Below are 22,744 nucleotides of genomic sequence, written 5' to 3'. Positions count from 1 at the left end.
CTGCTCCCGGGGGCGAGCGGCGGTATCAGCCTGCGGCGCCAAGCAGCGTGCACTCCGCCCCGCGACAGATCACGTCGACCTCGCCGAAGTACACTCCAGTCCCCGCCACCACCACACCCCGAGCCAGCCTGCCCGCCGTCCGCTCACCCGGCTCGGGCCCGTGCTGGATCAAGGAGGTGGCCACGGATGGAGGTAGACACGGCCGGAGGCGAAGGGAACAGGACGCCCAGAGAAGTAGCTAGCAGCCCGCCGGTACCGTGGCTGTTCTTGCAGTTCAAGTAGCCCGCGACTATTGAAATGGACCAATGAGAGCCGACGCGGTCCTTGACGTCAATGATGCGACAGGGTTGAGGGCGAGGGAAGGCGGCCCTAGAGGGATCTGAACAGGGGCGGGGCGCAGAATCGCAGAACCGCGGCGGGAGGAAAAACGCCTGCGCAGAGCGCAAGGGCGGGGGAGGCGGAGCCCAGCGCCTCTCGACTTTAAATTGAGCTACAGGGCAATCCTGGATCTCACCGCAAGGGCTAACCCTTTTAGGACAAACGGAATTAAACTTCAACTGTTAGTGGGCCGTCCCATCCTTTAGCTAGCTCTGAACCTATAGTTAGGCTGACTGAGGCATTTCCTGGAGTCGGAACTCTGACGAGGCCGCTAACTGGGAATAATATTGGCTACGTGGAATGCGGTTGTTAGGATTCAGTAGGGTACATAAATCATCTGACACGCTGCTCACATAAACAAGCGGCAAACTATCAAATATCTGACCACTGAGCTGTTTCTTCACAAAGCATTTTCTTACAGTAAGCATTTTGTGAATGTGTTGATGCTGGGGATTGAACACGAGATCTGTGGATACTAAGCACAAGCTCCCACTGAGTCACATCCCCAGCCCAGTCTTCGGATTTTTATTTTTCCTAATTTAGATGCAAGCAACTTAAAATGCCACCTGGCTCTACCATTTGTAATATAAACGAATTCAAATAGAAAATTTTTTGTCTTTCCCCCTCAAGCAGTGTCAATCAAGCACAGAGTAAAATACTAGTGATCTAGGTACGATTCTTTTTAATGTTCCATTTAGAAATGAAGGTTGTTTAAATGGGGGCTGGGGTTGTAGCACAGTGGTAGACCACATGCTTAGCATGTGCAGGGCTCTGGGTTCAATCCCCACCACTTCCCCTTAAATACAATAAAAACAGTATGACCTTATTAAAATAAAATTACACCATATGTGCCTTAATCAAATTTTTAACATTTAATATTCAAGGACTGTACATAATGAACCATTGTTTTCCGAAAAATATACACATTTACCCCCCACCCCCCGCCCTTTGTAGTTTTTTGAGACAGGATCTTGCAGGGCAGTTCAGACTGGCCTTGAACTCACTACACAGCCCAGGCTGGCCTTACACTCAAATGATTTCCCTGCCTAAACCTCCAAAGTGCTGGGATTAAAGGCGTGTGCCACCACACCCAGATCCATGTACTCTTCTCGAAAACACAAAAAATAGCTCATTTCCACTGTCTTTATGACATTTAAATCTTTAAATACAATATTCCCCAGAAGTAAATAAATATAAATTAAGATTAATTAACAAGATTTCTGTAATTTGAGTCTTATTTTCCTTCATGTATAATAACATGGATGTCTGTGGACAGCAGTGCAAGAAAAACCTTAGCCCCCATCACTCTTCACTGTATACATCTACAGCTCGATTGGTTGGGTACATCAAGTTAAAGTCCCTTTTCTCTGCTTTTCCCCTGGCCATAATTTACAGCACTGAGGCAGCTATGCATTTCACCAACTACAGCAGGGTCATAAAATGTTACCAAGCAAGAGAGAAATCAGCTGCAGATCAATTCTAACTCCTAAAACACAAATGGTAGGTTATTTTCACTGGTTGGTGATACACAGGAACCAGTATGCAAACCAGGTACCAGAACTTGGATTCTGGTTCACCTTTATAGATACTAGCGTGTCCTCTTAATTACTTCATATCATGGAGAATTCTTACATTATTTGACAAAGTTATAAAACAATTGTGAAGATTAAATAAGGTATTTTATAAAAATTAAAATTTGTGAAACCTGTAGTTTATATTGTATACATTTCATAAAAAATTTGAAGTTTTATTTTCAAAACATTTCTCAATTTAAAATATCAACTTGCCACAAATTTAACATTCCTTTATAATCATTCAATTTGTTTTAAAAATAAAAAATATTTTTAAATAGTTCCATTGTCAAAAGAAATAGAAGTTTTACATTAAAAAGTCATATCTAAAATATTTTTAACATTAAAAGCTTGTGATTCTGCTTCAACATTTTTTTGATAAGCACACCACTTCTTTGACTTTTACCTTTTTTACCTTTCATGCTGCATCAAAGAAAGCAATCAATGCATTTTGGTCATAACTGTCCAGAATCTCTAGTAGAAGAGGTACTTTGGTTTTTACATTGGTGCCTTTGAATTTAAATTTATCTATGAAAAGATCGGTGATCATTCCTAGAAAGAAAAATGTTTTTTAATGAAACAGAGTAATTGTTTAATCATGTATTTCCAAGCACCCAAAAATCCATTAATATATACAAATCTGCAAGTGTTGATACTTTTTAAAATATTGGGGGGAGGCAAATTTTATATATCTAATATATATATGTGTGTGTGTGTGTATATATGTGTGTGTGTGTGTGTGTGTGTGTGTGTATTTTTTATTTTATTTTATTTATTTATTTATTTTTTGAGGCAGGGTTTCGCTCTGTAGTTCTGGCTGGCCTTGAATTCACCATGTAGCCCAGGGTGGCCTGGAACTCATGGTAATCCTTCTGTCTCAACCTCCTGAGTGCTAGGATTACAGGCGTGGACCACCACATCAGGCTCTAATAATCTTTTTAACAACTGTTTATAAATTATTCATTCAGACAATGGCTGACCAGTTTTGAATAGGTATTGGTAAATATGACATCACAACAAAACAGATTCTATACTTAATAGTTTTGTATAAATTAAAATATTCCATATATATGGTCATGTTTGGGATGTGTCTTGAAGGTCAAGAGTCCTAGATTCAAGGATCTGGCAAATTATTTCACCTCTGTATTTTTCCAGATATAAAATAGGAATAGTTCAAGTTGTCAGTCCTTTATCTAAAATTCTTGGTGCAAATGCACTGCAAAAGTTTTCATATTTTAGGAAGAGAATAAAAGAAATGTACCATTTATGTGTTAAGAAGACTGAGTGACAATGTCTGATAATAAAACTAATATTTTGACAACAAATATATAGATCTTTGCATTAAATAAAATTTAAAAGATTAGAAATAACTTCATGTCAATTTAGGTCAAATTTATCATTAAGTTATATATACTAAGTCAGATTTTGCTGCCAGATGATTTATTTAAAATTTTTCTGGTTTTGAAATCACTGAGAATGGGTGGCAGGTCTGCACCACCCATCATCTAGGTTGTTTTAAGGATAAAAGAAGTCTTGTGCTTGCTACATAGGAAACATTGTTATTATATATTGTTATAGTTTGTGAGGAAATCTCTGGATACATAATAAATTCAGGAGATGGATTGAAGGATCAATGTGGACTGATAACATCAATTAAAGCTGGGTGTTGTGGCACACACGTATAACCCCAGCATTCTGCAAGGCTGAGGAAGGAGAATAGTTAAGTTTGAGTCCAGCCTGGGCTATTTAGTGAATTAGTTAGACTGGGTCCCCCCCAAAAAAAGGAAGGAAAGGGGAGTGGGTGCTGGGGGAGGGTGTGGCTCAGTGCAAAGCCTCTGGGTTCAATTCCCAGTAATGGGGGAAAAAAAATCAATCAACTGCCTGTGGATGGATTGGCATTGCGAAAAAAGCATGAATTTTGAAGTGAGAAGCTTCTAGTGCAGGATTTGCATCTAACAAGGTATGAGACAACAAATTCTTTAGTCTCATATTTAAAGATTTAAAAGATGAAGATAACACCATAACATCTACCTTGTGGAGCTGTTATAAGGATTATATATATCATTGGATTAGGAAGATGGCATCAACAGCATGCTGCTAACAAAACCTTTTCTTAGCTGGGTATGGTGGTACACCCCTATAATCCCAGCTATTCAGGAAGCTGAGGGAGGAGGTTTCCAAGTCTGAGGCCAGCCTGGGCAATTTACCAAGAACTTCTTTCAAAATAAAACAAAAAAAGGCCTAGCAATGTAGTTTAGGAGTCCCAATCTCTGTGATGAAAATTAAAAAAAAAAAAAAAAGTTTTCCTCAATCTGTTCCTTTCTCACAGATGCCAATATCCGTTATTAAATTTTGACTAAAAATATTAAATGCTGCATTTCTATATTCTGCAATAGCAGTAACAGCTGAAAATTTATTTGTTTAAAGTATGTCTAAATGTTGTTTTGTTTGAGACAAGGGCTTGCTATGTAGCCCAAGCTTGAAATAAGATCTTCCTTCAGCAGCCCCCATGGTGCTGGGATTACAGGTGTGCAGCACAGTGCCCAGTCAAAAGTGAATTTCTTAATATGTCATAAGATTTATTCATTTTATACTATATTTTTTGTTATATATAAATCACCACAGTATATTTTTACTTGTTTTACTACCATTTTATCAATTAAAAATATTAAATTTTAAAACAAGTTAGACAGAATACAAAATACTCTGCAGTAAGTTGGTTGCCATTGGCTCATGACTGATGTAACATTTGCATTTGTTTTTCTGCCTAACTTATTTCTTATGATCCACAGCAAACAGCCAGATGAAAAGAAATATAGCAAGATATGAGAACAGTCCACTAACCATACAGTCTTTCCAGATGCGCAGGTTGCCTTTTGTATTCTTCCTGTAGGTGATCAGCCTCTTCTAGAATACTACGGTATTCTGGTATCAAGAAGTTTGCATTTCCCTCGTGAACCTGCAATTCCTTTTTTAAATTAAAAAAGAGAAGCACCTTAATATTCACAATTCAATAAAATGTAATGTGAAAGTATGATTTTAGAAATCCCATTATTTAAAGTAATGATCATGAGTCCGTGACACATAAACTTACTTTTAAAGCATCAATTAACTGCACTTTCTTAGCCAAAAGCAACTGGTATTCCAGCTTTGGGTGGATTAGTTTTAAAGTGTGTTTGACTGATACTTCATTTATCTCTAAAAGAAGTTGGTTAGACACAATTAGATAAATCACTTCCATCAGAAACATTATAACAATAACTACAAAAAAGATTAATTTTTCATACCATATGATATGTTGAGGTTAATTTTCCTTTTTGTGGCTTCTTTAGAAAGCACATCTTTTAGAATGGAAATTGTAGAAATGTTGTCAGATTTAAAAACGCCTTCTCCTTTTCTATAAAATTAATATATTTTGAAAAGACAAGCTGTAGAAGGAATTATACCTGTAATTATGTATTTTATGACTAGTACTCAATGTTTACTACTTGATTTTATTAAAGCAAAACATTTATCAGTCCATTTTAGATATACATAATAACATTCATCATAGGGAAATTGTACCTGTATGTGATATATCTTGCTTCTTTTCCCATTCCCCCCTTCCTCCTCTCATTTACAATAGCTTTATTTCCATTTTTTTCTTCTAGCATCTTTTATCTTGTCCTTTCTTTCCTTTCCTTCTCCATTACTGGTTCCCATTATAATTTGAACATTTTCTTCCCATTTCCCAATATCTATTATACATTTTGGTCCTTATTTCCATTTTTGGTTTCTCACACAAGAGAAACAATGTGGTATTTAAACATGTGTGTCTGGTTTATTTTGCCTAAGAGTATGGTCTCAAGGTGCATCCATTTAGCTAGAAATATCTCAGGATTATCCTTCTTTATGGCAGAGGAATACTCCATTGTATATATATAAAAAAATATATCATTTTTATCCATTTACCAGTTGATGGGCATTTAGGTTGCTTTCCAAAATTTAGCTATTATCAACTGTCTGACTACACACATAGATATGCATATATCTTAGTGGTCTTCTTTTGGGAAGACATCAAGAAAGGGAATAGCTGGGTCTACCTCTAGTTTTAGTTTTTTGGGGGAATCTCCACAGATTTCCACAATAGGTGCACTAGTCTACACTCCCACCAACAGTGGAGAAGGGTTCCTTTTTTCCCCACAATGCTGGCAGCATTTGTTATTGGTTGATCTCTTGAAAAAAGCCATTCTTAGGGCTGTGGATTTAGTTCAGTGGTGCTACCGCCTGCCTCACAAGCGCAAGATCCTGAGTTTAATCCCCAGTAACCGCCCCCCAACAATATTGATAAAAGCCATTCTTTCCAGAGATGAAATTTCAGCATTATTTTAATTTGCATCTCTTGAATGACCAGTTGTGTTGAACATTTGTTCATATATTTAATTGCCTTTTCTATATCTTTATCTGAGAAGTGTTTCTTCATTTCAAATGCATATTTCTGTATGGATCTTTAAATCTGGGGGGGTTCTGATTTTTTTGAGTCCTTTATATATTCTAAATTGTAATCCTTTGAGGAACAAATAGCAAAAACTTTTCCCCACACAGTGGGTTGTCTCTTCACTCTGTTTGGTGATTTCTCTTGTCCTGCAAAAGCTTTTTAATAAGATGAGATCCCAGGTGTTGATTTTTTTGTGATAGTTCCTCTGTGATAGGGGTTTTGTTTATAAAGTCTTTGCCTATACCAGTGTCTTGGGGTGTTCTACCTAGTCTATCTTCCAGCAGATTTAGTGTTTCTGTTATAATATTTAGAGTTTTAATCAATTTGGGGGGGGTACCGGGGATTGAACTCAGGCTCTTGCACTTGCGAGGCAGGCAGCGGAACCACTAAGCCAAATCCATGGGCCTTGATCAAATTTTAGTTTAGTGAATGGTGAAATAATGGGTCTAGTTTTAATGCTTGGCAAGTGGAAACTGAGTTTTCTAGTACCCTTTATTAAAGAGTCTCTTTCTTCCAAGGAAGGTGGATTCTTCGTCAAAAATAAGGTAGTTGAGTATGTCTGGAGTTTTTTCTGCATCTTCTAATCTGTCCCTTTGATCCTCTGTTGTTGTTGCTGCTGCTGTTTTGTTGTTTTTGCCAGGACCGTACTCTTCTTATCACAGTAGCTTTGTAGTATAATTTCAAGTCAGGGATTGTGATGTCCCCTGCCTTACCTTTGTTGCCCAGAATTGCCCTTGCTATTCTAGGTCTCTGGTTCCAAATGAATTTCAGGAATGTTTTCTCTAATTCTGTTGAGATATGCTGTTGGAATTTTGATCAGGATTGCATTAAATCTGTGTGAGAATTTTGGAAGTACAGCCATTATCACTGTATTGGCTCTTCTTACCCAAGAACAAGGGATAGCTTTCCATTTGGTGATATCCTCTTTAATATCCATTTTCAAGTATTATAGATTTCAATGTAGAGGTCTTTTTACTTCCTTTATTAAATTGAGTCCTAGGTATTTCATTTTTTTGGATGTTACTGTGAAAGGTGTTGTTTCCCCAATTTCTCTCCCAGAGTTTGTTATTTTTGTACAGGAAGGCTACTGATATTCTGAGTGCTGACTCTGTATCTAGCTACTGAATTTGGATATTAAATCTAAAAGTCTTTTGGTGTAGTTTTTGAAATTTCCATGTAGAGTATCACATCATCTACAATTAATGATAATTTAACTTCTTCCTTTTATATCCTTATTCCGTTTCCATCTCTTGTTCAATTGTTCTGGCTAATGTTTCTAGAACTATATGAAGAAAAGTGGTGATAGTAGACATCCTTCTCTTTTTTCTGTTTTTACAGTGAAAGCTTTCAGCTTTTGTCCATTTAGTATGAGATTGGCTGTTGGTTTGTCATAGATGGCTTTTATCAGATTGAGACAGACTAAGGATTCCAGTTTTCTGGGAGGTATTTATAATGAATAGGTGCTAGGCTTTATCACTTTTTCTGCATCTACTGAAATGATCATGTACTCTTTGTCCTAGGCTGTGTTAATATGGTATTACATTTATTGATTTGCATATGTTGAATCATTCCTGCATCCCTGGGATGAATCCTACTTTGTCATGATGTATAATATTGGCAATTTGCTGTATTTTGTTTGCCAACATCTTATTGAGGATTTTTGCATCTTGTTTGTTACAGATATTGGCCTGTAGTTCTCTTTTTCGGTTGGATCCTTCCCTGATTTTGATATCAGAGTAATGCGTGCTTCCAGGAATTAATTAGGAGTATTGTTTCTCTTTAAATTTCATTAGTTTGAGAAGCAGTGGCATTAAGTCTTCTCTAAATTCTTCTACAATTCAGGAGTGAATCTGTCGGTTTGGCAGATTTTTAATTACATCTTCAATTTCATTGATACTGGCTTATTTAGAATTTTTTAATCTTGATTCAGCTCTGATAATTCACATATATGCAGGAATTTGTCCATTTCTTCTGTTTTCCATCTTATTAGAATACAACTTCTCAAAGTAGGCATGGATGATCTGGATTTCTGCAAGATCTGCTGTGATTTTACTCTTTTTAATCCTAATTGCATGGACGTGAAACTTTTTGTGATAACGTTTGTTAAAGGTTATCAATTTTATTTAATCTTTCAAAGAACAAACTATTTGATTGTTTGTACTGTTTTCTTAGCCTCAATTGCATTAATTTCTACTTTGATCATTATAATTTCCTCTCTCGTATGAGCTTTGGGCTTGACTTGCTTATCTTTTTTCTAAAAGCTTGAGGTTCAACATTAGGTTATTTGAGCTCACCCTGTTTTCGTGATATGGATATTCACTTCTGTAAATTTCTCTCAGAGGACTGCTTTCATTACATCCATAAGTTCTGGTGTGTTATACTGGCATTACTGTTTAATGGTAGAAACTGTCTAACCTCTTTTTTAATTCTGTGACCTACTGTTTGTTCAGGATGATGTTATTTAATTTCCATATGTTTACGAAGTTCTTGTGGTTTCTTTTGCCAGTAATTTCCAATTTCATTGCAGTATGGTCTGATACTATGCATGGGATAATTCTTTTCCATTTACTGAAGTATGGGTCTATTCTGAGAATGTCCAATGTGCAGCTTAGAATGTGTTGTGGGGTGGAACACTCTGTGGACATCTACTAAGGACATCTACTAAGTCCATTTGTTCACAAGTTTGTTTCAGTTCAAATATTGCTTTTTTTGTCTAGTTGATGTATTTGTCACAGTGGGGTAAATGGTATCCACCATTATAATTATATTAGTGTTTAATTTTTCATATGTTAATATTTGTTTTATATGGTTGGGTGCACTGGTATCTAGTGTACATATATTTATGATTGTTATCACTTCCTCTTCAATTGTTCCCTTTATAAGGATGTAGTGACCTTCTTTGTCTCTCTTAATGTCTTGGCTTGCAATCCATTTTGTCTGCAAATAGCTACCCCTGCTTTTTTCTGGGTTCCTGTCACATGGGTTCCTTCCTTTGACTTTCAGTCTATGTTTTATCTTTTTGAATTAAATGTGTTTCTTGTATGCAGCATATTGTTGGGTCTTGCTTCTTAAGCCATTCTGCCAGTCTATTTCTTTTGATTAGTGAATTGAACCCATTACCACTGATGGTTATAACTGATATGTATTGACTTATGATTGTCATGTTATTTTCCTGTTGTTGGCTCCCTTTTTTCCTCTTCTGTTTAATATCTTACCTTGCCTAAATGATTCATTCCGTTTTAGTTCATGGCATTGTAATTCTTGTTATATTTTTCTAAAATATCCTTCAGAACACTTTAGAGTGTTAGTTTGGTATTCATGAATTTCCTCAGGTGTTGTCATGAAAGTATCTAATTCTCCATCAATTTTAAAAGATAGTTTTGTGGGATACATCAATCTGGGTTGGAGGTTGTTTTGGGGCTTGAAATACTTCACTCCTTGCTCTCTTGACTTGTTTTTTTTTTTTTTCCCCTCTCATTGAGTTTATTGGTACATTTTAGGTATACAGTACAGTTAGATTCATCATTGGGATCTTGTACCTTTACATGACAGGTCTTGGTTCTCATCTTTGCTCCTCGTCCCTGCCCTCCCTTCAGCCCCTCCCTCCCCTCCCCATTTACAAACACTTTATTTCCATTTTTTCATATTTTTTTCTTTTCCCTTATTACCTTTCCCCTACCCTTCCCACTTTCCCTACATCTTTAGTCCTTTTTCTTCCTATTTCACATTGTCAATTATATCATTAGGATCTTATGTACTATTATAGTTTTTCACACCAGAGAAACTATTCAGTATTTACATGTGTGATTTATTTATTTCACTTAGGAGTATATCCTCAATATTTGTTGAGAAGTCTGCTGTGAATCTTGACTACTGTATGCCTTGGTTTAGATTTTTTTTAAAATCATGTCTAATTGGGGTTCTATATGCCTCATTTATCTATATGTCAAATTCTTTTTTTCCTTTCTGGGAAGTTTTCTGCCATTACTTTGGTGAACAGGTTTGTTTATGTCATTTGTGCTACCTCCTGTTTTTTCATTGACTCTGATCAATCTTATGTTATTCTTCTTTGCATCATCTATCAGCTGCTGGATTGATTTTTCATGGTCCTTGCTATTTTTAAGAAATCTTTATTTTCATTATTGCTAACCACAATCTTATTTTTCATATCTGATATTCTAGTCTCACATTGGCTCATTCTGCTGTGTTTACTTTCACTGGAATTTTTAATCTCCTGGATATCTGAATCTGTTTCATGGATTCCATTTCTTTACTATGCTGGGTGTGAATGGTTTCCATTGTTTTCCGAAACTCCTTTTATTTTATTATTTTATTTTTTATCTGTGTTTGCTCAAGAGTCACTAAGCATGTCTTTCATTATGATCACTATCTCTGTACTTATCTGAGAAATTATTTCTGATTTGATTTTTTTTCTAAAGTTTCATTCATCTGCTTTGTTCCTTCTGCTGTTACCTCTTCAGAGAGTCCAGGTAGATAGCTTTTGGATTGTTCCACCTCATCACCCCCTGGATTTGCCTTTGGTGAGCTCAAAGTCTGGAGTTGCATCTTGTTTAAGTGTCTTCTCATTTTAGGACTCACTTGATTTTAAGTGTCTTTGAATGTCATTTATATAAAGCATAGGTAAATGATTAATTCAGGTTTTAACTATACTGACAAAACTAAAGAGTCTATGTATGCCTCATAAAGATACCACAATTTAAATAAGTACTTCATTTAGAAAGTTTTTTCTTCATTATCATTAGTATTTTCTTTTCTTTCTTTTTGGTACTAGGGATTGAACTCAGGACCTTGTGCTTGTGAGGCAGGCGGCAGAACCACTGAGCTAAATCCCTGGCAAGTATTTTCAATAGTTAATCTCTTATATAAAAAATGCATTTATAAAAGCTTACTTACAGATACAGGTATGCTTTTCCTTGATGTAATCACACCAATGACAACATGACTAATGCTTCATCATTGAAAGAAATCTGATATCAAACCTGACTGACACGTTGTTCTGCCATACCTAGCTGCCACTGCCACTCTTTATGACCAAAGGACCTATATTTTTCTTTAAGGAACTCTCTTTTGGGGCTGGGGATTTAGCACAGTGGCACTGTGTCTGCCTCGCAAACTCAAAGTCCTGAGTTCAATCCCTGATACAAAAAAAGAAAAAAGAAACACTCTTTCTCCTCTCTCCCCCTTCTCATCTATATAATTTCAATGGCGCTGCCCCCAATCTATTTCTATGACTTCAAGAGGAATCATTTCTCAGTATATTCCATACACCTGATCACAGGTTCAAGGCTTGACAAAGATATTCAACTCTGGTACTTTTAATGGAACTAGTATGAAAGAGAGGCTATATGGTAGCTGAAAAATAAAAACTAGATTTTAGGAGCCACATGGCCACTACTTTACTACTACATGGTAAAGCCAAGGAAAGACAAAAACGTAATTGAGGAACAGAAGGGGATAAAATCTTGATGACATCAGTTAAGCCAATGATCAAGTTGTACCTGGGGCAAATTACTGCTAGACTTAAGTTATCTGAGCAAATAAATTCCTTTTATTTGGCCTGTATTTGGTCTCCTCTAAATGATCCAAAGCTCTAATTCATACCATTTTTCATATAGCCCATGTTGCCTTTTCACTAGGTTTTCATATACATACATACACTAATAATTTACATTGACCAGCTGTAGGCAAATGTTAATTGTTTTTTCTAAAAAGATAAATAATACTCCTTTATTATACTGATCTCAATTATGTTTTCAAAATCATGGCATTTCTACTAGTCTTTCATCGTAACAGAAGGCATTGTGAAGGTACTGTGAGTGTCACAATGTCAGGCACTGTGAAATGACTAACATGGTTCATTTTCTTTGAAGTGTCACAACTTAATGAAGTAAGTGCCATTTCCATTCCTCAGAAAAGAAAACTAAAGCTCAGAGAGTTAAGCAACCTTGGTCACACAGCCAATAAGTCACAGAGCCATGACTCAAATCTAATTATGGCTGCTTCCAAAACACATGCTTCTATACTACATTCAATTACATGTATTTTATTCAGAAACTTGAAAGATACATATTGAACATTACTGTATGCAAGTACCTATGTGTTAGATACTTGGAGGCTATACACAAAGATGATTTTAAAAAACAGACTATGTCTATTAAGATACAGTCTTCTATAAAGACTAAATCTTATATAAAAATTATCATAGTCCCCAAGCAAATATTAATGACGACCAAAGACTGGTAAAAATAAAATGCTATGAGGGAACTAGGGGTGTGGCTCAGTGGTACAATGCTTTCCTAGCATACACGAGGCCTTGGGTTTGATCTCTAGATTCAAGGAGGGAAAAAAAGCTATAGGAACAGAGAAGAGAATCAAAGAAAGCTTCAGTAAAGTATGTTAGGCTCGACCTTAAAGGATTGTTTTGATGGTTAAGAAAAGAATGAAGACACAGAATGGTAAAGAGAAAAGGTATGCTATTATAAAATATATATAACATGGCAGAGGTGTGTTGAACTGTCTGCTATGATTAACTCTTGAGATTCATGTAGTGCTTCACAACAGAATTAATTATAGGTTTAGACAGAGAGGAACTTCCTGGAGAATACAGTAAACAAATCCACAGAACTGATGCAAAAAACAGCTAGACCTCTTGGTCTCAAAAGGCTTCATTCTGAAGCAAAATTATGTGTTCACTGTTGCTTCAAGAACTTAGCATGGTAAAGTCTCAACTAGGAAGGAGGGAGTAGAATATTTCAATCATTGGCTTAGGGAAAGAATGCATAAGAGGCTAGGTAAAGAGGGTAAGAATCTCTTCCTCACTCCAAGACAAAAGAAAGCAAGACCCACAACATGGATATGTAAGAAAGGATGAGAAGGCAAAGATCTTCAAGAAAAAGAAGGTCCAAGTTCAAAGAGCAGATGTAGAGACTTAGCTTTATCTAAGAAGAAAGCCATTTAACAACCAGGGATAGGAAAAATGGAAGGGGAAAGCTCAGCTTCTACAAAACTGAAAAACTGAAAAAAACTCAGTTATGGGAGATGAGTGAGAAGTAACAGTGAAGGGGACAGGAGTACCACTAGGAGCTTGAGAAGAGTGAAAACAATCTAATCATGCCACACTGTAAAATGACAGGTTCACAACGCTTGCAGCTCTAGGTCCTGAAGTTCTAAGCCATTTCATATTTTTACATAAAGAAACTGAACTAGAATTTTTATGGGAATAAACATAAACATTCATATCAATTTTGGAAGGGCTGTGTTATGGCTTATATCTAGATGTTCCCCTGAAGCCTCATGCAGTCATAGATGGGGCATTTTCAGAGGTAGCTGGATCTAAAGCATGTGATGCTGGGATTAAGTGTGTGCGATTACTAAATTAGTTTACTAATTGGTTTGGCATAATTCTGGGAGTGGATAATGAGGAAGCCCACTATAGGTATGAATGCTACCTGCCCTAAGAGCAGATAGCCTGGATACAATATAAGGGACAAAAAGGAGGCTGTTGTAATGCCTTGCTGCCTTCTGCCTGCCATAAATTGTTTCTCCTCTACAATGCCCCTCTGCCATGACACCCTGTGTTGGACCCAGCCAACTATGGATTGAAACCCCTACCTTTCTTTGTGAGCCAAATAAATCTTTCCTCCTTTCACTTTGTATGTTGGGTATTTTGTCTCAGCAATGAGAAAAGTAACTAAGACAGATTGCCATCTCTACAGTGTCTTCATATTGATGACTACAGAATATATTACTCCATTTAATCAAGTCTTTCAGAGTAATAAAATTTTATAGTTTTCTTCATGTAAGATCTGCACATTTCTAATGAAGAGTATTACTACACATTTTATGTGGGCATTGTATTATTGCTATTGCTACTCCTTATGCCTTTTAAAACTATTTTCTACCTGGTTACTGTTATTGTTGGGAATTTAGGAAAGGTATTGACCTTTGCATATTCATTTTTATTAACTACTTTTCTAAATTCATTAATTCTATTTGTTTTCCAGTAGTCTCTTGAACAGTGTAAATTTTCAATCATATTATTTAGAACTTATACCTGCCTTAAAACAAATGATAACTCAGATACAACATTTCCATATGACAACACTTGTCAGCAAGTAATAAGTGTAATTTACCTGTAGGTACTTTCAAGTTGTGTATCCAGGAAAGTGTTCTGAAAGTAAAATGTTATACATTCTCCTGCTGGAGGTTTTTCAGGAACTTCAGGAAGGCAGAAAACCACCCAAGAGTGAACTTCAGCAAAACTGAACTGACCTGTGAGAGTCAGGGTATTCATGGGTCTGTAATTTAAAAGTAGAGGCATACAGTTGTGGACGAGAATGTGTAAAAGTATTATATGTGTACATTTACAAGCAGAGTTTTATAATAGTAGCTAAATAATTTTTTTAAATTTAAGTTTTCTTGGATGAATCTTAAACATCAAATATTTTAATTTCATAAAAAGGAATAGTTATTTATATGTAACCCTGATCTAGATATTTGAATAGTTATCTAAGTAATACATTGATTTTAGCTAAGATATTGCATTATAACATGCTTTACAAATAAATTTGAATGTATTCAGTAGATTTTATTTTTCAACAGTTCATCTAGTATATCTACTAGATCAACTACAAAAGATGTATAAATATTGCTAGAGAAAGCATCAGCATTATGTGAAGGCAGAGTTGGGCTTTTAGTAAGACCAGCATGAACTTGAAACTCTGCTCTTTCTTTACTATGTGCCATAGGGTAAGTTAGAGGAAATAGTACTTTCTTGCAGGATATAGAATATATTTTCTATCCTGCAAAAACATATAATAAAGAATAAGGGGGAAAAGAAAAAAATTAGTAATTTAAAATAAATCAAATGGATAATTATAGAGGTGCAAAATACAAAGTACATAAAATAAAAAATTCAGAAGACACTTTTGAGATAATCAAGATCTGTCCTCTCATTTGGAGATGACAAAACTAAATTCCACAGAAATTAAATTATTTCCCCAAATTACATAGGAACATACTATAATCCAAGTCTCTGATTCCCAGTTTGCTGTTCTAACACACCATGCTGTACCCATTTATGGTAACTTTGACTATTAAGCATGAAGACACCCCAGACAAACTTGTTCTCTATAATGTCTTCCAGAAATCTTCCTTAGGAATTTTCCTTTTTACATCTTAAATTACATATCTTTTAAAGTACAAGGTGCAATAGACAGAACATGGGCTTTGATCTCAAAACACAGCTCTGGTACTTTTATTAGAAAGTTGCTTTTCTATGTCTCCATTTCTCATTTGTAAAATTGAGCCATGACCTGTGTGGCTATAAGAATTCAATGATAATACATAAAGACCTAACAATGCATGACACAGAGGATGTATTCCATAATTGTCCATCTCATTGCTTTCTCTTTTATTTTAGCCTATTCTCTTTTGCCCTGAAACATGATAAACAGGAGATGCTTAAATTGGAATGGAAGTCAGAAATAATAAGAACTATGACAATAAATTGCTCTTACGGTATTCCTTAAAGTGAAACAAAAAGAAAATGTAATATTTGAAGCTAATAAAGCCTTAGTCACACAGAACTGTACATTTGAAATGCTAACCAGTATTTGCTCACAATGGTGTTTGAGAAAACTGCTACTCTAATAACGTCAAAACAGTAATATGAGAGAAACAGGAAAGTCTTAATTTGACAGCTCCTAAAATAAGATAATCTTATACTTACTAGAAATGCTAAGCCCACAGATAAGTATTAAACCCACTAGTTGAAATAACTGTTTAATTTTTAAAGTCATGAACAGTTACCAGGGTTTATACTACAAAAATAAAACACAGGATAGCTGCCATGATGGCACACTCTTATAATCCTAGCACTCAGAAAGCTGAGGCAGGAGGAGTGCCACAAGCTCAAGGCCAACGTGGACTACACAGTGAGTTCAAGACCAGCCCAAACTACATAGTGAGATCCTGTGTCAATAAATAAATAAATAAATAAAATACAAGTTTATCTGAATAGTATAGTAGTTTAAAAGTAAACTGCTCTCTCCTTTGTCCTACCTGTTCTGATCAATAAAATGAGTTCTCTGATGAAGTGAAAGAGGTTTGATGTGGTACTGGCGGACCTGGCAGATTTTGGGTTGAACTCTTGGAGTCACATATGCTTGAAGTGTGCCATACTGGCCTTCAATTGAGCGAATCTGGTGCAATATAAAAGAGAAGAAAAATAAGAATAATTTGTAGCATAGACATGTTTAAATGTTCAACATGAGTTATGAAATAATGTCTTAATTGCTTCTATCTTATTTTGAGGGGTATAATGGCATTCTTTTAAACACTTTTTCACACTTGAGTAAGAAAAAATACTATTTTGATAGTCAACAGTAAAGTTAATCAATCATCAAGTTATCCCCACCACATATTCTCAGTTGATGAGTCTATGTTTAACAATCCCTGGCTATATTCTAAGACAAAACATATATTCTTACATACTACCCTCTTACATTTAAGAAGATAGGTATATATTTTATATGAAAAATGTTTAAAATCTAGATTTATTTGTTGAACAGATTTAAGTAAGTTTTTATTTTATTCTTTTAAAATTATTTTATTGATACATTTAAGGTATACAACGTAATGACATTCATCATTGGAAATTTGAACTTTTACATAATCCATCTTGGTTATTTTTTTCCCATTCCCCTGCCCTCCCTTCAACCCCTCCACCCATCCCTAGCTAAAAAGACTTTGTTTTCATTTTTTCTTTTTCTCATGTTAATTCCATTCCCATCTTTCTTTTCCCCTACCCTACCAAAAATAACTAAAACTCATAAAATACTTCATTTTTCTCAGAAACAAGGATTATACCTATAGAGATATCGTTACAAAAATCTGTTGGCAGAAAGAAATGCTTTCAATAACTTAATTCTTGGCTTTCTGGGGAAACAGAAAAGCAATACCACAGAGTAATTATGGCAAATTTGGTCTGGAAAAATTTTTCAGACTATTCTGAATACTGCTTGTTGGATAGCCTGATTTCAAACACTTAACAGAAATAATTAAACTGTAAAGAGGTAATTTAAGAGGAATGCCAATGTTACCCAGCTTCTTTCTTCTGCCCTCTGTCAGTTTTCTGCTCCAATTCATGGGCAAACTATTGTACCTCTGTATTCCAAAGGTAACCTAACTGATACTGTAACCTACATCTTTCATGGCAATGAGGAGGACTCATATTTTACCAAAGTGAAAAATATAAAGAAAAGGTTAAAGCAATATTTTGTTTTACAAATAGGAAGATAAAATTAAGGAATAAAAATAAAGAAAAACTAGATCTAATAAATCCACATTTTAGAGTTTATTTTTATATTATTATTGTTATTATTTTGGCTTCTAAGACAGGGTATTATTATTATTATTATTATTATTATTATTATTATTATTATTGTTAATTATTTTGGCTTTTGAGACAGGGTTTCACTATGCAGTTCAGGTGAACCTTGAACTCACTATGAAGCCCAGGCTGGCTTCACTGTGACCATCCTGCCTCAGCATTGCAAGTGTTGGGATTACAGGTGTGTATGACCATGCCCTGTCCAGAGTTTATTTTTCAAGCATAAGCTTACACTAGAAGCAGGAATTTTTCTGTAATAAAAAAGAGCTTTAATAGTACATACAGTAATTTCATATAAAATTTATTATTTTAATGAATACAACAATTCATATTATTTAAGAAACAATAGAAAAATTAGGATACAAGGTCCCCGAAATTGTGCTATTCAGAGATGATTACTATGTGTGTTTCTATGTGTATGTGCACAAAACCCAAACACTGTATAGTTTCACATGAATGCACTTTATTTTTATCACAGACAACCTTGCTTTCATTTCTAAAATTTGATTTTCTCCATATTTCTGCCCCTTCTACTACTATTGCCTCCCTCTCACTCTCACTGCTCATGCCTCTCCCACACTGTATGACTGCTGGATTCCACAGGGATATTTCCTCCCAAAATTTTTGTTATGGTTTACATCTAGATGCCTCCCAAAGCCTCATAGGCTCATAGGCACGGTGCTGGGGAGGTGATTGGATCATAGCGTGAGATTAGTCCACTGATGAGTTTTTGGTTTCGTTGTTGCGGACACAGGGTCTGGCTATGTAATCCAGGCTATCCTGGAATTTGCAGTGATCTTGCTTCAGCCTTCGGGGTGCTGAGATTATATAGGCATGTACCACCACATCCCATCCACTGATGAGTTTATAGTTAAAACTGATGTTGAGAAGATGAAGCCTGGCTGGAGGAAGAGATGAGTCACCGGGATGTAAGGGTTTATCTTCCTCCTTCCTCTGTTTGTCCTTGTTGTTGTTTATAAAAAAAAAAAAAGAGAGAGAGAGTCTCACCTTGTAGTTTAGGCTGGCCTTGAACTTGGGGCAATCCTCCTGCTTCAGCCTAGTGAGTAATGTGATCACAGATGTGTGGCACCAAGCAGGCACTCCCTACTCCTGAAGGCTTTCTGATCTCCACTGCCACATCAAGAGGCACTTTTCTGTCAGGTCCCACTGCCATGCTGCCCTGCGTTGAGCCAGCTAACTATAGACTGAAACTACTAAAAGCCGTGAGCCTAAACAAACCTCTCTTTTCATTTGTGGGTGTCTCTGTGTCTCAGCAACAACAACAGCAGCTAAGATACTTTTCTTTATCTCAATATAGGGATTTTATCTTCATTTTGTGTTTTTCTGGAATCTCTACATGCTAAAAGGTACAGTAGATCCAACTTATGCTCTATAGTAACTGTGTTAATATCCCATGGTATGGAGACTTATTCATTCAGACATTTAATCTTTGTGAGTATTCCCTTTGGCTCTACTTTACTGCCTTACAAGCAATGCTGCAAGGAACTATATACACTTCTCCATGAATATTACTATGACTTTCTTGCTACTAGACACTCCTAAATGGCCTTTTACTCATCCCTGTTGCCTTGTGATGTTGCTCCGTAATATTTTTTGTTAGATAAGCAGAAATTGCCTTTGTCTTAATTTGAATTTCCCTAATAATAAAGTAGAACTTTTTGTTTGATAGCTATTTTGACTCCCCCTTTTATGAATTGCCTATCTCCAAATACTATGTTTTTTGTTTTTTGAAACAAGGTCTCATTATGTATTACAGGTTAGTCTTGAACTCACTGTGGAGTCTAAGCTGGCCGTCAAACTCAAAGTGAACTTCCTGCCTCAGCCTCCAGAGCACTGGGATCATAGTCATGCACCACCACACCCTGGTTTGACACACCTAGCTGTATGCCATGCCTATTTTCCTTCTTCAGTGGCTTTCTTTATAAGAGTTTACAGGTTGTCTTTATATTTTATTGGTATTTTCTTTAACAATCAGGTACTTAATTCATTAAATTTATTTACTATATATGACATAAGACTGCACTAGGGTTGGGGTGGAGTGCAGTGGTAGAACACTTGCCTAGCATGCTACAGGCATAGGCTGGGTCCCCCAGTACGGGATGGGGAAGTATGAATGAATCTATTTAATTTTCTTTCAGATGAATACCAGTTGTACTAATTTCAATTTTAAAACAGAAATAGCAAATAGAACTTTTCCTTAAATAGATATGCAATGAATTCCCATAAATATGTGCTAGGTGCTATTTCTATAGGCAATTCTCTTACAGAGCATATTTATTTAAATTTGGAAATACTCTCCCAGGTTTTTTGGTTGTTTCTTTTTGAGAGAGGATTTCACTATGTCACCTAGGCTAGTGCTAAACTTATGAGCTTAAGTGATCCTCCTGACTCAGCCTCCTGAGCAGCCAATAGATGTGTGCCACCCACCACATCCAGCTTCTCCATTATTTTAATGATAGTGGTTTTATAGTACATTTTATTATATGGCAAGGCAAGTTCCATCTCCCTTCTTGTTTTTCCTAATTTGCCGTCTCTTTTCAGGCATTTACTTTTTCCTCTGAACTTTAATCTGTTCTTCCTTTTATTAAAATTTTTAAGCATGCTTTCAAGTTTACTGGCATAACTTTACTCAGAGACATACAATATTAAATATTTAATTAAGTCATTCATAAAATATGCTTAAGTATATTCATTTATAATTTCTTCTTAGTTTTCAAATTTCCTGTCACACTGTATGAAAGGGAACTTACACAGATCAAATGTGTTGTTTAAGGAAAAATATATTTAACTGGAATATTCTTAGCCAAATATGAAAAAAAGTATTTTGTAGCAGCATTTCTCCAGTAAAAACACACTTTGAATTTCACAACATCAGCAACATCAAGAAAAAGTTATAGATCAGAGTTTTAGATCAGACTTTTATCAAAACTAAAATTTTTTTCAAGTTTTAATTATTACACCACAAATTGGGCTTTCTATGCTCAATAGTTAATTATAAGATTGTGTTATTAAATTGCTAAAGAAAACTTTAAATGAAACCACTGGAAAATAATCAGTGAAATCCAGACAGTAGGAAAATAGAGGGGAAATGCCTACATAAACTCAGTTTATGTTTTACTCAGACTATGATTGGCTCAATCTATAAACACAAAAATTAGAATTTGAACACTAAATGATAATAACAAGCAACTATTGTTATTTTTAGGTTTGATAACAACATTGTAGTTATGTTTTAAAAAGAGTACTTATCTGTTATACATACATAACAAAATATTTATAAGTGAAATTATATGTTTCTTGTCTTTGCTTCAAAATGATATAGGGTGTGAGTGACAGTATAAAGAAGGCTGTGGATTGAGTGAGTTGATCACTGCTGAAGCTAATTATAAATACATGAGGATTCATTACACACACACACACACACACACACACACACACACACACACACACACATATATGAACAAAACCATTCCAGTCAGTGGAAACTTTAAGATCAATAGAAGAGACAGTGGTTTGAGCGAAATGAAAACCGACTTGCCTTTTTTTTCTTGAGACTGGGTCTCACTATATATAGTTCATGGTGGCCTTGAACTCACTATTTAGCCCAGGCTGGCCTGGAACTCATGGCAATCTTCCTGCCTCAGCCTCCTGAGTACTGGAACTACAGGCCTGAGCCACCATGCCCCAGTCCACTTATCATTTTAAAGCTATTCCTCTCAAATTCTGCATTTCAGAGAAATCCAATGCAAAGAAATTATATCACACTTTATAAGGTATATCAAGGGAGCAGGGAGAAAAAGTTCAGACATTTACATAAAGGTAATTTCTAACACCGCTTTTACCTTGAGCTCCAGCCTTGTGGTATTTGCCTGGCACCGGTAAGTGGCAAGAAGAAAGTTGTCATTTGACTAGGAAGAATCCAAAATTGAGGAAAGGTATAAATCCATGTTATTAACAATAAAAAAATCATCAATAATAAAAGTGTTTACCATTTCTTTGAATACCTATCATTAACATATTCTTGTTTCTTCCTATTAAGTAAGCCTACATAATAAGTTTCACTTACATAAGTCTTTCAGATGAAGAAATTGAGGCTATGAGAAGTTACATAAATTTTTCCAAAGCTAGTGAAAAAACTGGAAATGAAATTCCTATCTTTAGAATCCTAAAGCTCGTGCTCTTTTCATCTTTGGTCTCTATAACATTTGTAAATATTAAGAGTTCTTCTAAAAATCTGTTAATGCAAATGCCTAATGTTTACACTATAAAGGTATGCACACCAATATCTTTGGTTTTCACAAATAGTTATAGAGGAAAGAGAAACAGCCAATCTCTGACTCTTAGTAAACAGCATGGTGCCTAGCATGCACTCAACAAATACATGTTTACTGAGCCAACCTGAGAGCTTCCTTTAAATACTATAGCTGCTGGAAACTGAATAGTAAACTACTAAAAATAGAAAAAATGTATCTAAGGATACAAATTCACAACTATACAAAGCAATATGAAACATTTTATATGTAATTTTCATTTATGGTGATTCTCCTATTTTTAATAATCAAAAGGAATAAGAAGGATGCTGGTATCAAAAAGAAAACTCAAATTTTTAATATCAAATTATTTCAACTTAGTAAACAGGGAAGATGGATCAACTTTAAAATAAATATTCTTGGGTAATTAAAAACAAATGTAACATAAAGTATTTATAAATAAAATGATATAGACTAAGAGAGACAAAATATCTGTGACTAGATTTAGAGCAGGGAAAGAGAGGTTGAAAAACCTACATGAAAATTACTGAAACCTTTATTTGTCTTTCTACTTGGTGTGTATTTGAAATCTACATAGCGTTTTCTGCTTTAAGAAGCCACAGTCTGCAGTGAT

The 22,744-nt window shown here is 35.4% G+C and overlaps 2 protein-coding genes across 3 annotated transcripts in view; both read right to left on the bottom strand.

Annotated features, from left to right (window-relative positions):
• The window catches only part of Ccna2 (cyclin A2), a 7,276-nt gene extending 6,470 nt beyond the window's left edge, over nucleotides 1-806 (bottom strand). Inside the window, exons 1-2 of the mRNA XM_010611351.2 lie at nucleotides 613-806; nucleotides 148-528 (exon numbers count right to left, since the gene is read on the bottom strand). Coding sequence (XP_010609653.1) covers nucleotides 148-528; nucleotides 613-806 — 575 coding nt within the window. The remainder of the gene's footprint in view (nucleotides 1-147; nucleotides 529-612) is intronic.
• Nucleotides 7-22,744, bottom strand: part of Bbs7 (Bardet-Biedl syndrome 7) — a 45,375-nt gene continuing 22,637 nt past the window's right edge. The window contains exons 13-20 of one of the 2 annotated variants that reach the window (XM_010611065.3): nucleotides 21,703-21,768; nucleotides 16,510-16,649; nucleotides 14,580-14,744; nucleotides 5,237-5,346; nucleotides 5,044-5,147; nucleotides 4,794-4,917; nucleotides 2,356-2,501; nucleotides 7-379 (exon numbers count right to left, since the gene is read on the bottom strand). In XM_010611065.3, the coding sequence (XP_010609367.1) occupies nucleotides 2,368-2,501; nucleotides 4,794-4,917; nucleotides 5,044-5,147; nucleotides 5,237-5,346; nucleotides 14,580-14,744; nucleotides 16,510-16,649; nucleotides 21,703-21,768 (843 nt within the window). In that variant the 3' untranslated portion in view covers nucleotides 7-379; nucleotides 2,356-2,367. Of the gene's footprint in view, nucleotides 380-2,147; nucleotides 2,502-4,793; nucleotides 4,918-5,043; nucleotides 5,148-5,236; nucleotides 5,347-14,579; nucleotides 14,745-16,509; nucleotides 16,650-21,702; nucleotides 21,769-22,744 lie in introns of those variants that run through there. The other variant, XM_010611060.3, reaches the window with a different exon arrangement.

Source organism: Fukomys damarensis, unplaced genomic scaffold (assembly GCF_012274545.1).
Source record: "Fukomys damarensis isolate Sample0158 unplaced genomic scaffold, DMR_v1.0_HiC HiC_scaffold_38, whole genome shotgun sequence".
Lineage (NCBI taxonomy): Eukaryota > Metazoa > Chordata > Mammalia > Rodentia > Bathyergidae > Fukomys > Fukomys damarensis.
Note: the sequence above shows the minus strand (reverse complement) of the source record. Positions and strands in the feature narration are given on the sequence as shown.